The following is a 15,705-nucleotide window of genomic DNA, read 5'->3' on the forward strand; positions in this document are numbered from 1 at the left end:
CAAGTAAAGGTATATTTATACCTTGAAAGCGTTTAGGAATGACATAGTTTGACGTAAAGTCGGGCATATAAACGTCAGGAAAGAACCCCTAGGGAATAGTTGTTCTTTGTAAAGTAACTGAGTTCTTGGACAAATCAATATTCAAGCAAGGGGAAGTCCCTGACTGCTTAAGCTGGTTTTCCAAGACGTCGCTGTGACGTTTTGGTATTGGTGGAAGTAGACATGCCTGTATTTGGGTAGTATGGGCTATGCATAAATAAGGGATTTATTTCTATGCCTATATAAGGGCAATGTGAATTGTACCTATATAAGGGCATAAATCAGGAAAATTCACTTGGAGCTTAAAACGCCACACAACACCCACTCCACTTTATTAGGTACGACATTACTAAGTTCTAAACACATTAAAATATTTCTAAACATGATGTGTTAAAACCCACCCAAAAGACATAAAAATGCATTGGCATTGGTTGTACACGAAAAGCATTTGTGCTGTACGCATTTAAAGCAATGTTTCATTCAAAGCATGTAGATGACATTTGAAATTGCTATCCGAATGAATCACGAAAACACATTTATGAAATGGCTCTTAATTACAGAAGAAAAAGTCGAGACCATTTCATGACAGATTATATAAACTGTTTGAGTGTGGACAAGGTCAAATATTGTCTCTTGAAAGTTTTCAAAGAATTCTAGTTCTCCATGAATAGTTCTACTTTAAGCATATTACTTTATTAAAAATGAAAAAACACAAATTTAGAAAAACAAAAAGTTTGATCATAGAAAAAATAGAGTTCCAAAGTTAGAAACTTTGTTTTGAAAAATGAAGGTCGAATTCAGAGTCTCTCAGAACACTGTGAGCCAAATCAAAAGTCTGTGTTATTGTCTGGAGAAAACATCAAAACTTCTAAGTCTTTAAAGAATTTGTCTACCATTGTAGGTAAAAGTTGGATTACCTTGTTAAGAAGATTTATCGCACATAGATGTGAAGCATCGCCATCAGCGTTGGTCGCATTAGCAATGTTCGATTTGGATGGTACCTGTGTGCAGCATTACTCTAGCACCTCACCGTCAGCATTTTGTGTCTGTGAGATCTCAATGAATGCCGTCATCAGAATTGGTAGCCTCTGGGGACAACACAGTGCATGAGCCATCACTGGTCCAAGCAAAGTATCAATATCCATTGGCATGACTGATGGGAGTGTCAGACAGATGTCTAGCACGCATTCTTCTCCACATAGCAGGCATCGTAGAACAGGTAAGATGCAATTGCTAGATTGGTCTGAATGACATAAACCATGTGGTATTCAATTCTCTTAAACAAGTTAATCCCAAAATATGGAAAATGCGCTCACGACCCTTCATCGCCAGTAGAGTATTCCCCACGGTGAGCTGGGTATCGCTGGTGACTTGGCTTGCCATATTAAAGCAGTAGTAGCAAAAATAGTATCCCTGCAGTGAGTCCCAAAATCAGAGGCAGTCCGCCAGACACAGAGTGCACGAAGTTTGGAAATATGCCTAGGACTGCTTCAAAAGATGCTAACAGTCCCGAAAAAGCTGTCTTAAAAACATGTACAATACCGCTCGTATCAGACATTACGACTTAACATTTCTGAGAAATGTACAGGGCAGTTTGTAGTTAATAGGGTGTGTATCTCAGCAGAAGTCCTTGCAACTCCACTTAGAGACTCTTTTTATATAACATTGAAAAACCACAAATACCACCATGCTTAGCTATCAAGAACAGGATGTGATGTAACATCAAGTACTGGTGATTGCTTTAAATATGTTGAAAAAAACTTGAGAAAGTGATCGTGAGCAAGGTGCTAGGTGCACTGAAACGCGTAGATAGTATTGTTTTCATGCTGAACTTGAAGAGATTTCAATAAATCTGATTGTGGAACTGAGAGGGAGTGCGCCCATTTACTTTCGTCTTAATTGCGGAAGGGTGTCAAATATATATATATATATATATATATATATATATATGTGTATATATATATATATATATATATATATATATATGTGTATATATATATATATATATGTGTGTATATATATATATATATATATATGTTGGCCTTCTGGATCGTTTAGAGGTTTAGAGGGATGAAGTATAAAATGTAAAGTGAATAACTGAGGCACTTAGTAGTTATAGACAGCGCCAGACTATTTCTGGAGCCTCTCAAATTGATTTATAGATGTATCCCTAGAAAAAATGACTTACAACCTATATCCCTTTTTCTGTGCGAGACCTATTCCAAGCAGGGGTTCACTCTCAAATAAACTGTCAGGCCTCTGGGGGCTGAAGAAGGCTACACTGTTCAAAAAATGATACTGAAGTCCTATAGTTTCACTAAATGCTGTAGACCTATTGTTACAGTACACTGTGGTTACCCCTGAATTCCAAGAGAAGTTCAGAAGTACTCCTGGTTTACTCCTGAAAAGTAGAAGTAAGCCTGGGGTACTACAAAAGTAAGTTACAGCAAAAGCTTTGTGAATATTGCCCTACATGCTTAAAGAAAATTCTGGCGAACTGTTTTCAGTGTGAATTAAAATATATAATTATAGAGAATTATAACTAGGCATGTAGGTCTGTATGAAAAAAAATGTAATTATGCAGAACTTTATAATTGCCACAAGGTTTTAGATCTTTATCTCGCTCGTTTTCGCAAGGACATTTAGGAAAATCATTTTCATTTTTAAGAATTTTCAGTTTTTGGGTAACACCATCATTGTGCCGTTCAGGGCCAGATAAACTTTACACCACTCAGTGCAGTCTGTGTAATACAGCTAAATGTTTCCAGAGCAATGTGATTGTTGCCTTGGTTACTCATGGCCTTCAGGATAAAATGTAAGGATTTCTTATTCTAGATAATGCCCTTTTGAGCAATTGTTTAATATTAACAAAGTGTTTTATATACCACTTCATCCGTTTCTAAGCGCTGTTAGCATATATTACTATTATCGATTTTAAAGGCACGCACGTTCCCTTTGTAGCTAGGCAGAGGAGTCAACCCTTATGTCCAGGCAGCGAGGTGCGCAACTCTCCCAGCAAAAATAGAAGAGGAACTCATTCTTAAAAAAATATATAGAAACATGTAATCATTCATCTTTAAAAAAACAGTTGAGGAATTTCTCTTTAAAAAGGAAAGATTCCTCTTGAAAATAGCAGCGGATCCAAGCCACTAAAGATTGAGAAACGTGCTTTAAAAAGAAAAATAACTATTTTCCTTAAAAATAGTCTTTTTTTAAAAAACGTCGGAGCATTGTCTTTTAAAAATAGAGGGGGCATACCTCGTGTCCACCATTAAAGGTCCAAATTATCCTCCTCACGCAAATCTGTACCTTTTGGAGAGCCCATATCAACGTTGACAGTGCAGCGCTTTCCTTAAAAGCTGAGTGAAGGCGCTGGCTGTGTGCTCGTCCTGGGAGCCCTGATGTATGTGTGTCCATGAGGCAAGGGACAGCAACAGGCAAGTGCGAGAACTCTTATGACCTACCCCCGCGAGGGCAGTTCAGGGACTCCTGCTGCTGCGTGTGTAATGTAAGAGGCACTCAGGCAGACTTACGCAGCGAAGCGTAAGGCTGGCAGCGCCCGGCGACAGCTGACGCTGAGTGAGTAATGTCATGAATGACGCCGGGTGTGCCGTGCAGTGCAGTGCGATGGGCTTACGATGCCGAAGCTCTTCTTACAATGATGGGAGGTTGGGAGGCAGCGTTGGTGCTTCGTACATGCTTTTCACTCTCTTCAAAGGTTGTCCGTGCATCTCAAGCCGCACAAGGGTAGTAGACTGAACTTTAAGTATAATAATTGTACGTACTCTTCGGTGGCATTGAGCTCACGCCCTCGAATGGTCTTCGGTAGTATTTTTTCCTGTAGAATTCTATTTCTTGCTTATAAAGCGCATGTCTCGGTCAGTATCAGCAAAGTGATATGTGCATGTGAAAGTCGGAGAGTTGGAGGCGTTAACCTGTTCAGATCATCTCATGCCGACAGTGTCCGACTCCCAAATAATCGCGCGTGTCCTATGCCATTTATACTACCTAGCAGGACTGTTGCTAAAAGTCCAAGCTAGCCAAATAGTTAAGGAAATGCAGAACATTCTGCAAAAGTAATGGGAAACCATTTTTATCTTGAAACTGTTTTTAACCGACAGTCTTTTATTCCTAATCATAGATGAGTGGGAGTAATACAGGGACTGCAGTAGCAGCGTTTGCCGAACAAGATAAATCCCAGCGTATTATCTATTCAGAAGTGGCATCTCCCACGGCCAATCAGAGTTGGCACCGTGGTATCCAATGGGAGCAGGCTGCTGAGCCCGTCCTGCCGGGAATAGCTCGCGGTTCATCGCTGCAGGCTGGGATCTGTTCACACAGCGTGTATGGAGTGGAGAGGGGAGGGGCGAGACTGGATCTAGCGCTCAACCATCCCTCGGATCTGGGCGGTCGCTGAGCAACACCCGGTGCACGAAGCGCGTGCCTCCTACCCCTCTCACCGCGTGCAAGCGGCTGCTGCACTCAGACTCAAGGGAGGCGACGATTAAAAGCGAGCACCACAGAAAGTGCACAAGAATCTGCAGAAGTGTCCTCTGACGTGCCCTACCGGCCAGCCGAAGTCATGAATGTCAACGACGCCAAGGAATACCTGGCGAGGAGAGAGATCCCCCAGCTGTTTGAGGTAAGCGTGGCTGTAGGTCTGTGCCACCTGTGGTACCTGTGAGTGACAGTCACCGAGATGCAAAAGCAATGCGATCAGAAGGATGTGCGATGGAATGCTGAGGAGTTACCTGCAGCACCTGTCATTGTACTAGCCTAATGCCAACCCCAGTTGTGCAGATACAGTTGTTTTACAAGATGCAGATTTGTTACGGTTGCATCGGGTTTTGAACATTTACTCGACTGCTAAATTTAATATTTCAGTTGCATCAAGCAACGTGGTATATGCTGTGTAATTGTGCATTTTTGGGTTCTGTTGTCGATTTTTTTACCAGAACAAATTCACTTGTTTATTTTCTGAGGGGCACACTTGGGCCTGTGTAAATAAAACAGATGTTTATAACTGAGTCCTATAGATAATTTATGGAACTGGTGCAAATGAACATCCTCACACTCCAAGAGAGCACACATGTATGTTATTAGTCGTTCTTCTTGCACAAGAAAGAATTTGAACATCCACATTTCACAATTTTCTTTTGTTCACGCCACCAGCTTCCCGAACTTTCTTTTTATTTCCGACATGTTAAATTACACTGGAAGAAAGCATATATGCGGTCTAAGAAAGCGAGTCTTGTAAAAGTACAATCTCCTAGCCAACAGGCACCCCTTATCTACGCAGCATCACTGTAAGTACATGCATAACCAATGTAACAGCATTCCCGGCTTGCCCCTCAAAAGCCACGCAGGTGGAGGGTTAGGTTAGCGAGGGGGTCGCGGTGGTATCATCACCCCCGTGAACATGCAGGCTCGTCTGTCCTGTTGCGGTACGGGAGGCTGGCTCTTCCCCTAAGACCGTATTCACTGGTGTAAACTGAGGCACTGCGAGAACACGAGCTCCCCGTCCAGTTCTCTCGTACTGCACCTGTTCGCTGGAGCGATTTGGGGATGACGTTGCACCGCGCGCGCTCGGATGAGACGCCAGGTACAGGCTGGGAGTGACTTTCTGTATCTCCACAGGTGTGGCGCGCGCCGCAGCCAACGGCTACACAGAGAAGTACAAACCCACACCTGACGCCGCCAGGGCATTGCTATCATCCTATTCGCGAGAATAAGCGGTTACTTGGTGGCCGCGAGGGCCTCCGTCTTCGCACCCGAGTCGAGCTATGTCCATTCGTCTCCAAGGAACGGAGAAGCCATTGCACGCTTAACTTGTGACGGAATTCCGAGTGCCTCGATTTTTGTAGCCTATCGCGGTGCGCCGCTTGTCGGGACTGAGGTCCCTATAGACTGTATTCCATCCCACGTTACCGGCTGCTATTTTAAATGTTGCCCGTATATCTGGAACGGGAGGACGCTAGATTAGAATAGGGAGTACCCTCTTAGAAAAGTTATTTAATGCATCTATCGGGAATCTTTCAATAAGCCACAATAAGTCATCATACACTTTAATGCACGTGCTCAGCGAGAATGTTATGTTGGTGCTAATTACAAGCCCGTGCTACTCGATTTATCGAAGCTGAGAGATTGAAACGGTTAAGAGGATGTCGGGATTGAAACCTGCGAATGTGGAGCCATGCATTGAGGGGTAGAATTGTCTCAGGAGTTAAAGTTTTAGTGGCAACACACACTCCGTTCGCACAAAAAAGATAAAACAAACCCGATTAGGTAACAACAAAAATAGCCCAAAAAAAGATTGTTTCACACACAGGAGCTAAAAGAGACACGCGCCTTCTCTTTATTAACCGTACCCCAGAACCCGCACACCGAAGATGCTATGAAAAAAGCAAATGTTATATACTTGTAAAGCGCACAGCTGCCCCAGCAAAGGGGCGTCCCGGCGCTGTATACCACTGGGGAACCTATCCTGGCTTTCCCTGTGAGATGGTCCCTCCTGGGCATCTCCAAGGTGAAGACAAGCATCCCCGGCGCTGATGGGGCCGTTAGTAGAGATTAAGCAAGATATTGCCCAGAGTTGCTGAGTGGGACCCATGGTTGGAGTGGGCACCGAGGAGAGAATTATCGAGTCCGCTGACCATGGCCTAAGACCCTGCCGCGTCTGGAATCGAACCCTGGTTCCGGTCGACCTCTGCTTCCGGGTCTGCCGCCTCTAACCAGTGAGCCACACCACTCTACTCAGGCAGGCGCCAGTTATGTATTTAAGTTCACAGAAGATCTTCCCTTTCAAGCTGACCCCTACAAAACCTTTTTATGAGAACTGCGTGTAATCTGTGCTGGAAAAAGACTTCCGCTGCCAAGGAAGGTTGCCTACACTAATATTAGAAAAAACCCAGTCTTTTTCTTAATGAAGTGTCCTTATAATAGTCATCCATGCTTCCCTTGTTTAATATGTGACGCAGTTTAATGATAAACCTGGTTTTTCAAAAAGAACTTGCATGGGATGTGAAGTTCAGATTGGACCAGCATGTCTAACCATCTGTATAGACAGAAATGCTCTGTAAATTTTAATTTGCATCTGATCACGTTGCTTTTTCAGAGGAATTGGAAGTCTTGCTTCCGGACACATCCATTCACAATTATAGGCTTCAAAATCTACTTCATCATGATCCAAGCCACGTGAATGCAGACTCCTCCTATGTGAATACATTATCACTCCATGGACTGATTTCAACACTTGCTTTAGTTTTTCTTCTCATTACCTGTTGAAAATATCTGCAATTGAACCCCTATGCCTCAGCTAAGTTAAAATGCACAATGTGCCTTGAACTTTACCACTTGGGGGTGGTTCCAGATTACTGCAAGTTTAGGAAAATCTAGGTACAAGTCAAGCTATATTTACACATTGGGAATGCACAAGGAATCTGCTGAAGAGGAGATTGAAAAGTGTTGGAGTTACAGCCATAGAGCCTAAAATATGGACTTTTAAAAAGTAGAAGTGCAAAGTGATAGAAGAAACACAGGGGCATATTCTCAAGGATTTATCGACGATTGATCAGCACTTTAGCGCCGCAAAAGGGGCAATAGATTTTACGCTCTATTCTCAAGACGGCGCAAACTGCCAGTTTTTCAGCAATAGCTGCAACTAACGCTAATGATATGCAGAGTTGGCATTTCCGTGCAAAAACACACAAAAACACCACTTCGCGATATTCTCAGCAACCAGCCAGATTTGCGATGAGATCCAAAAAACGGTGAAAAGGCATGTTATCAGCAGGGATTTAACACCTTCCTTTTACTGGTGTTAAGCAGGATGACAGCCTGCAGTATGAAAGGGAGCCCAGCCCAGAGTCACATCTGAAGACCAACACATGTCATGGAGCTAGTAATCATGCACCTTTGAGACCCAAGAGGGCCACAACACCCTCCGCCACCACCCCAGGTCCCCCCCCGGACCCCTCTCCGGACTACCACAGAGGCATCGTAGAACAAGACAGCTGACCTTCCGAAAATGGCATGGGCCCTCATCCACACAATTGCAGAACGCGGGGAGAGGTGGGAACCAAGTATGCATGACCCCGAGGTCCCAGGTGGGTCCTCGTGGTGCTTTTGGGGTTCTGGTTGTCCTCAGTACTTGCTCCGGCTACCTCTACGGTGCTCCGCAGTTGTTTTTTGTTGCCGCTTTTTATAGTGATTTTTCCCACCTGACTTGTGGGACTTGCAGGCCTAGTGCTGCTTATCGCTGAATTTATATCGCAGTTGGGCCCATCACAACTTTTTTAACATTCAGGTTTAGATTTTTATCGCCCTCCTGGTAATTTTATTGCCAACATTTGACACCTTATCGGGAAACTATTGCATGTTACCGCTGTGTTGTGAATATGACGTTAACACAGTTATTATCCCGCAATAGACGGCAATATAAAAAATTGCGCTAACCTATTTTGGCGATGATTATCGCACATTCTGGATAATATCCCCCAAGTTGTAGAAAAGAGTGAGTCTGCAAAGGAATCGGGATTGAAAGAGATGCCACAAATATAAGTTTCAGGAGAGACACAAAGTAATATCCATAGTTGCAGTCGCAAAAACAAACTGTAAAATTTGAAAGGGAAAAGAAATTGGTGTGGACATTATAGAGAATCTAGAGTGTTCATACAAGTGAGTATTTACAAAAATGTCCAGTATTATTGAAAATGCAATAGAAAGTAATCAAATGCTCCATTTGTTTGGTAACATGGGAAAATGTTACCTATCAGCATTCCTTTAGTGCATTTCTCTCAATTAGTATTTTCACCTTGGGCTTCCCAGTGATCAGATAAGAGTCCCACGGTGGACACTGTTTTGTATATAAAGTACATTGACCCCAGTCCACGTGGGCAGAAAAGGGATTGTCCATGTGAGAATATATCCCATTGATCAGAGTCATGGTGGCCAGGTGGCATTGTGTTTGTCAGTGAAGAGATATGACTTTCATGTATTTTTTCTATAAGATGAACTCTGGAGCTGCCTGTGTGGGTAAGAGTGGTGGGGAGGGGTGAGGGGGGCTCGACAGACGACGAGGGAAAAATTGCTGTGGTCTGTCGAGTTCCCCACCCCACAGTTCTTACATGCACTGCACTTATGTCACAATGGAGATAAAGAGGGCTTAATAGATGTTGTTCAGGTTGTCAACTTGAGAAGAAATCCCTATAATGGTAGCAAAACATAATGAGGGAATGCCTCAAGAAGTAAAATGCAGTGTAGTGATCTTGTATACAAGAAACGAGTGCCAATGCAAACATGAGTGTTCTTTAAGGGTGATTTAAAGTGAATATTGAATGATAAAGGCATTTTACTATCTCAGATTGGGTTGGGAAGGGAAACTTGGGTCCATAATATGTGGCCAGAGGTCACTGGGCAAGAGTTCAAGCACAAATGATTGTTGACTCAATTATATTAAATTAAGTTTGAGTAAATCAGAGTTCGCTCCGAAGTGGACTGCTTATAGAGGGAAGCTTAGGCTGAAGAAACCAACTATCTTAATCAGAGGAAAGGTGTACTTTACAAAACACCTATTCAGCCATTTAATTATAATATATAGTATTCATTCCCATATAAGGGTACCATTTAAATTGGTTACTATAGAATACCTTAACCAAAATTTGAGTCAGTCAATATAGTAATTTAAGGAATAGCAACAACAATATTGTGAATAAAACATATTCAACATTTTCATATGACACTTACATTACAAACCTATAAATACACGTTCAAGAAATAATCTGACTGTTAATTTTTAGCTAAGGGATATCAAGTATATTCACAACCCATCCTTTTTCATACATCCCACTAACACATCGCTAACAGGTAAACACATATGAGCTTGATCTCGATTGTGTACAACCGTATATAATCATTCCTTATAAATGAAACCCATTTGCCAGTCTGGCTGTCAACGCAGCTTTCAAAGATCAATTTTATTTGACCAATTTTCCTTCTTTTAGTTTTGAGTGTTTTCTTTGTTAAATATATGGTGTGTATTGATTTCAATCTATTTCTCACTCTAGTCATATCACTCTCTTAACCCTGCAGTGTTACCCTTATACCTATGTATCACTTTTGCGTCTGAAGCAATACAGTGACATATGCCAAAATTGAGATGTTTAATATGAGGACTTTAGGGGGCACTAGTAACATTTTTAAACCCTTACTGGCAATGGAAGAACAACACCAAGAGATTAAGTGAGAACTATAATGAAATTGTGGAATGGATTTAGCATCTGTTCATTTAGTATACATCCAAACAAGTAACAAGACAACACATTTAATGTACTCGATTCTGTTCCACAAAATATGAGAGTATGTACATTACTCAGGAGTGGTCTGTGGTAAGCAGTGAAAAACAAAAAAATACCACTTAAACTTAAAATTGTGACACCAAAGCAATTAATTACCATTTCTATTAGGCATTTGTCCACTGGGAGAACAGGGTGGAGTTTATTCCTCATGCTGAATGGAAGCCCACTTGAGGATAAACAAAGTGTCCCTGTCTTTCCACAGACATCTGATCTGTTTTGTTGCTTTACACTACAGGAACTTAGTGTTGAAATATAGATTGCCTTCATAACTCAGTTAAACCAATGAGTCTTTAACCAACAAGGAATAGAGTGCAGTACACATTTGTAGCCAGATGCTTTGCCCCTTTTCATCTGTCAGAAGATAATTCCTTTCCTAAACTTTTCAGTGGACTGAAGCCATTTTGGTCAACCATCCAATTTCAAGGTACTGTAGTATCCACGTATTTTTCTAAGCATTTAAAGTCTCTAGTCTGTTATCATTTGTGTTTTTCGTTTTCCTTTAAATGGCCGACAGCTCTTGTAAAGACTTTTGAAAAGAGATTGTTCTCCGTAAACTATTAAACATTAACCCAATGTGCTTTGAAGCAATTTTATTGTTTTGTATGTCACTATGGTATACTGGTATCAACAAGATGTTTAACTCGGGGCCTATCTCCTTGTTTACTGTGACTAAAGATTTAATAAATAAACACATATATCATGTGGCTGCTGTGGATGTCAGTTAAAAGATGGGCTTATTGGGAGTGGAGTAAACGTTTGTTTGATTTTATATGCATTTAGTGGTTAGTGCATGTGAAAATCTCACATCATCATGCAAATATACTGACGTGGCAGCAATGTGCCATTGTTTAGTTTTACAGAAACCGTAAAATCAAAAATTCATAAATATTGTGGGTAATTTCCAGTTTGACTTAGAATTTCAAAGGCATTTTGTTTATCCCTCCTATGTACATACCGTCTTGCGTTCTTTCTAGTTGCCTAGTATTGCATTTGCAGTGGCGGCTGGTGACATTTGAAAGTGGTGAGGCGTAAAATGATAATCATACATACATAATGAATTTTGTAGTGGCACTGACATATTTTTGGTAAGGTGAACTCACTTTGAGCGTTTATACTCAATTTATAGAAAATATGAACGCAAAATTGTCCCGAAATATCTGCCACGCTGTGTGTATGCATCTTTTTTATCCCTTTCAGAGGCCATGTTTCATATAATACAAGCAGTTACTAGAGTGGCAACCTTGCATGAACCATATCGATCAATAAAATGCTAGTGTAGCAGCAAGCAAGATTGGGGGGCCCGCCTAGCTAGCCTAGTAGCAACATTTGAAAAAAAAAACGATAACTCTAATCACCAGTCTCTTCTCTTTGTGTGTGACTTTACATCTTGCACATTTGCAATTTTTTCTGTTTGTATCTTTTAACGCATGTAATAATCCTTAGTCCTTATGTTTTGCAACTGGTTATTATGTAAAGCACTCAGTTTCTACCTGCTGGCAAACCTGCCCGATGTAATGCGATGGCACTGCTGGTAATATTGCACCGTAATCTTTTCAGAAGTGGTCACTGTTACAAAACTATTACAAGCAGTTCAGGATGATTTAAATTGAACACAAGTACCTCGTATTACAGGAAAGTGGGAGTCCCCAGGGGTACACAAGACTAATCATGCTACAGAAAAATACAAAGAATGCGTGGTAGAGGAACAGAGGGTGGCCCCTTCTTGCAGCCGTGCACACTAAGAAAGAGAATGTTGATGGTAATTATTGTTCATATGACGTGGCATGTTCCGCGTGCTACAACCTCAGGTGATGTTTTTCATGTTATACATCTGGTATTTAAGGTAACACAAAAGTTGAAATGTTGTTTGCACAACTCCCTTTAAATAATATTAAATAAACACTTCTAGTGCTGAACCAGAGCATAAACGGAGGGACCAAGCTCCTGTAATTAGCACATGAACAACCAATAGACTGCGGAGTAAGCTTAAAAATCCCAAATTAGAAAACAGACCATTTCCAAACTACATCAATGAAAGCGGAAAGTACAGCACACATACCAGAGGAACAGTTACTGAGCTGGCAAAACGGTAGCAGACGCAGTATAATGAAAAATTCCACCATAGCAGAAGGCCAGCAGATACACAGTTTAGTTAAGAAGGTGCACAAAAACCTTGAAAACTGCAAACAGGCAAAGCAAACGGCTGCCATTGTAACTTTAATACACTAGTTTATTTACATTTCGAAACAGTTTTAATGCGGGTTTTTGCAGCTTATTTCTTAAATCGGTTCTATTTTCTGACTACAAAAGATCAGTTGTGTCTTTCTTCCTTCAAATGCAGGAAAACCTGCAACGTATAGCAAAGTTGAACTGCATCGATCTGTCCGCTTATCTGAAAGCAAGGTCACAAGTTATCTATGTTCCCAAGCAAGGAGACGGCTTCGCCTTCTAATTTGCATTTTCTAGCCCAATCTGCCACGTTTCCCTGATCTATACATGACCAGCTACTGCACTCACAAGTTTTCTGACGTTCTGGCACGTCGAACTGCATTAAAAATACAATGAATATAAATATAAAAAACTTACCTTGGCTTCGTTCCCGCGCTGACCTGACTCGAGTCCTGAGACTGCTCCCGCTGGATTTTGAATGTGGGCTCTCGTCATTGAAGGCTGCAGGCAGCCTCCCTCCCCTCCATGGCAGCCGGCGCTGATTGGTTCGGCCGGCTGCCCTAACTACGTAATTTCTCATAGTCTGCATCCTGCAGAACGGAGAGTGGGAGGAGGCTTGGGGGAGCGGCTTGCCCACTGTTGCTAATACTGTCTGTTGGACAGCCTCTCAGGCTGTCCAAACAGTCCGTATTCACAACAGTGGGCAAGCCACTCCCCCAAGCCACTCCCCCCTGCCCTGAGGCTCGAGAAACCAGGAAGTTCGGCTGACTGACTGCTTTCTCGCCGTGCAAGAAGGGCAGGCAGAAACAAATGGTAGTTATAAATATATAACTACCATTTGTTTCTGCCTTCTTCTCGCATGGCGAGAAAACAGGTGGGGCGGCGCCCAAACGCCCCCATGGGAGAACTGCCGCTGTGCATTTGTATTCAGTGAGTTTGTATTGAAGCTTTCAACTTTAGTCTTTTCTTTAGAAATGTTGATAAGTCCCATGTGGGTATTATGTTGAAGGAGGAATTCAGCCCAGTCCAGACAAACATGGCTGCATACTTCTTCCTAAGTGCGCCTGTTCGCACATTGGCACCCTTTTTCCGTGCCCCTTGGCGGAAGATGGCATTAGCACAAGTGGCTCAAAGGACCCCACAGGGAGAGAATTCAACCACCTGTGCCCCGATGGAGCCCCAAATTCTCCCAGAAAAGTTATAGACACAAATTCATCTAGAACTCGCAAGTGTGCAAACAGGCGCACTTAAGAAGAAGGATAAGTGCACAACTTACCCCTGCACATTAATACCTAATAATATGCATTCCTGTGGTCCTGAAGAAAGCTCGCTGACCCGATTGGGCATACATTGGCTGAAATATGTCGACCAGCTATGATTTTGAACAGGTGCGATAGAACAGTAGCTCTACTATCTTCTACACCTCCACCTTGCTGTTACATTTACCCCATCCTGGACACAATAAAGCTAAGATCGATAGATGGAGGACATTTTAAGGACACTACACTTTCACTTTTTCTAATCACAACTGTAAATACCAGTCGGTCTTCCTCCAGGTGGAGGAAAGCATAACCAAGACCAGATGATGATGCTTTTCACGTACCCTACCAAGCAGAGAACCAAGAAATACCGCACCCACGGTTAATTCGTGAATGAGGGTTCTTAAGATGACCAGAACCTGGTAACACACAGGACAAGTGATTTGTTCCCCTTTGATTACACCCCCATTAGCAACAGTAGCCATTAAATCTAGTTGTGGCTCAGTTAACAGTTATACACTCGAGGATTCTTACACACCATATGGGGTTTCAACCTGATCAATTATAATTGGTGTTTATTCAGTTACTCAGCTGGAATTAGTGGGAGTGTCCAATTCCCCACACCCTGCACAACAATCATTAAAATCTTGAGCACTCCGCTTATGAGAAGTGTATGTGTGTGTGATACTAGGATACTCCAGGCACTTAGCTGTTAGTACAAAAACTGCTTAATTAACCCACCTATATTACCACAATGAGCCACTGTGATGGCGATGGATTATATAGACATATGAAATGCATACTGGCACACTGAATAACATCTGCACTATACACGTGAAGATCACAATGCCCAGCACCAAAACGTTTAGGTTTGCCAAGTCATGCATACATTGTTTTTAAATCACTTCCATTATGTTGACTTCAAGTCCCAGAATATTTCCTAATAGGCAGGATGGGTGTTTGCAGATAAATCAAAACTGAAACAGGACTCCCTGACAGTGAGAAAGACACATTGGAGTTGAAACGCGTCGGTGTTTGCTAATCGCTATTAAATTGTGCCTATTACTGGAAGACTGTTGTGCAGCGGTATTCTTTCTACTTTTTGTATAAAATCAATCAGGGGATCTGGTCTACCCCCACCTCTAGCACTGACAGCAGTGTGCACTGCTGAATCATTCTGACTACCTTCTATTCTGATATATACATATTCACGGAAAAAACCCAAAGGTTACAGGAACGTTATAGTGGAGCTGACAGTTCACTTGTACAAAACCTGTGAAATTCAGCAGTGCTAACTATAAATTGCGCTCCGCAATGCACTGCTTATGAAGTCACATATTACATCACTTAAGACATGCTCAGTGACATCACTGATGACATCTCAAATGACATCACTGATGACATCATTGTTAGAATCGGCTGGTCTCCAGTTGGCAGAGGTATACACTTCTGACAAATAGGGACCCACCTCCTCAAGTCAGAGCAAGGGGATCACACACTCAGATAACCTCTGCTCACCCCCTTGGTAGCTTGGCAGAGCAGAGAGGCTTATCTCAGAGGCAGGGTGTTAAGCATTTATGACCACATACAGCAATAAAGTGAAAACACCACAAATGGACACAACACAGAAGGTATTATAAAAATAAGGATATTTAAATAAGGCTTAGCACAAGACCAAATAACGACAAAAATATACCACAATCTCAATAAATACTCTTTGGAGGGAACAATAATAGTTCAGGTAAAGTTTCTTCATAGTAAATAGTTCTCTAGCAACAAAAGTAACTCTTGTTCTTTAAAGCACAGTTCTTGGCAACAATGTAACCCCCATCGGAGTCACACGACGTCGGGGTAAAGCTATTCCAAAGGTTCGGCGTCGACCG

The 15,705-nt window shown here is 42.0% G+C and overlaps 1 protein-coding gene across 1 annotated transcript in view; it reads left to right on the forward strand.

The window, feature by feature from the left end:
* Nucleotides 1-4,372: 4,372 nt before the first annotated feature.
* Nucleotides 4,373-15,705, forward strand: part of AK5 (adenylate kinase 5) — a 2,618,000-nt gene continuing 2,606,667 nt past the window's right edge. The window contains exon 1 of the mRNA XM_086954134.1: nucleotides 4,373-4,681. Within this exon, the coding sequence (XP_086810260.1) occupies nucleotides 4,622-4,681 (60 nt within the window). The 5' untranslated portion in view covers nucleotides 4,373-4,621. The remainder of the gene's footprint in view (nucleotides 4,682-15,705) is intronic.

This window comes from Lissotriton vulgaris, chromosome 1_1 (assembly GCF_964263255.1).
Source record: "Lissotriton vulgaris chromosome 1_1, aLisVul1.2, whole genome shotgun sequence".
In the NCBI taxonomy this organism is placed as follows: Eukaryota; Metazoa; Chordata; class Amphibia; order Caudata; family Salamandridae; genus Lissotriton; species Lissotriton vulgaris.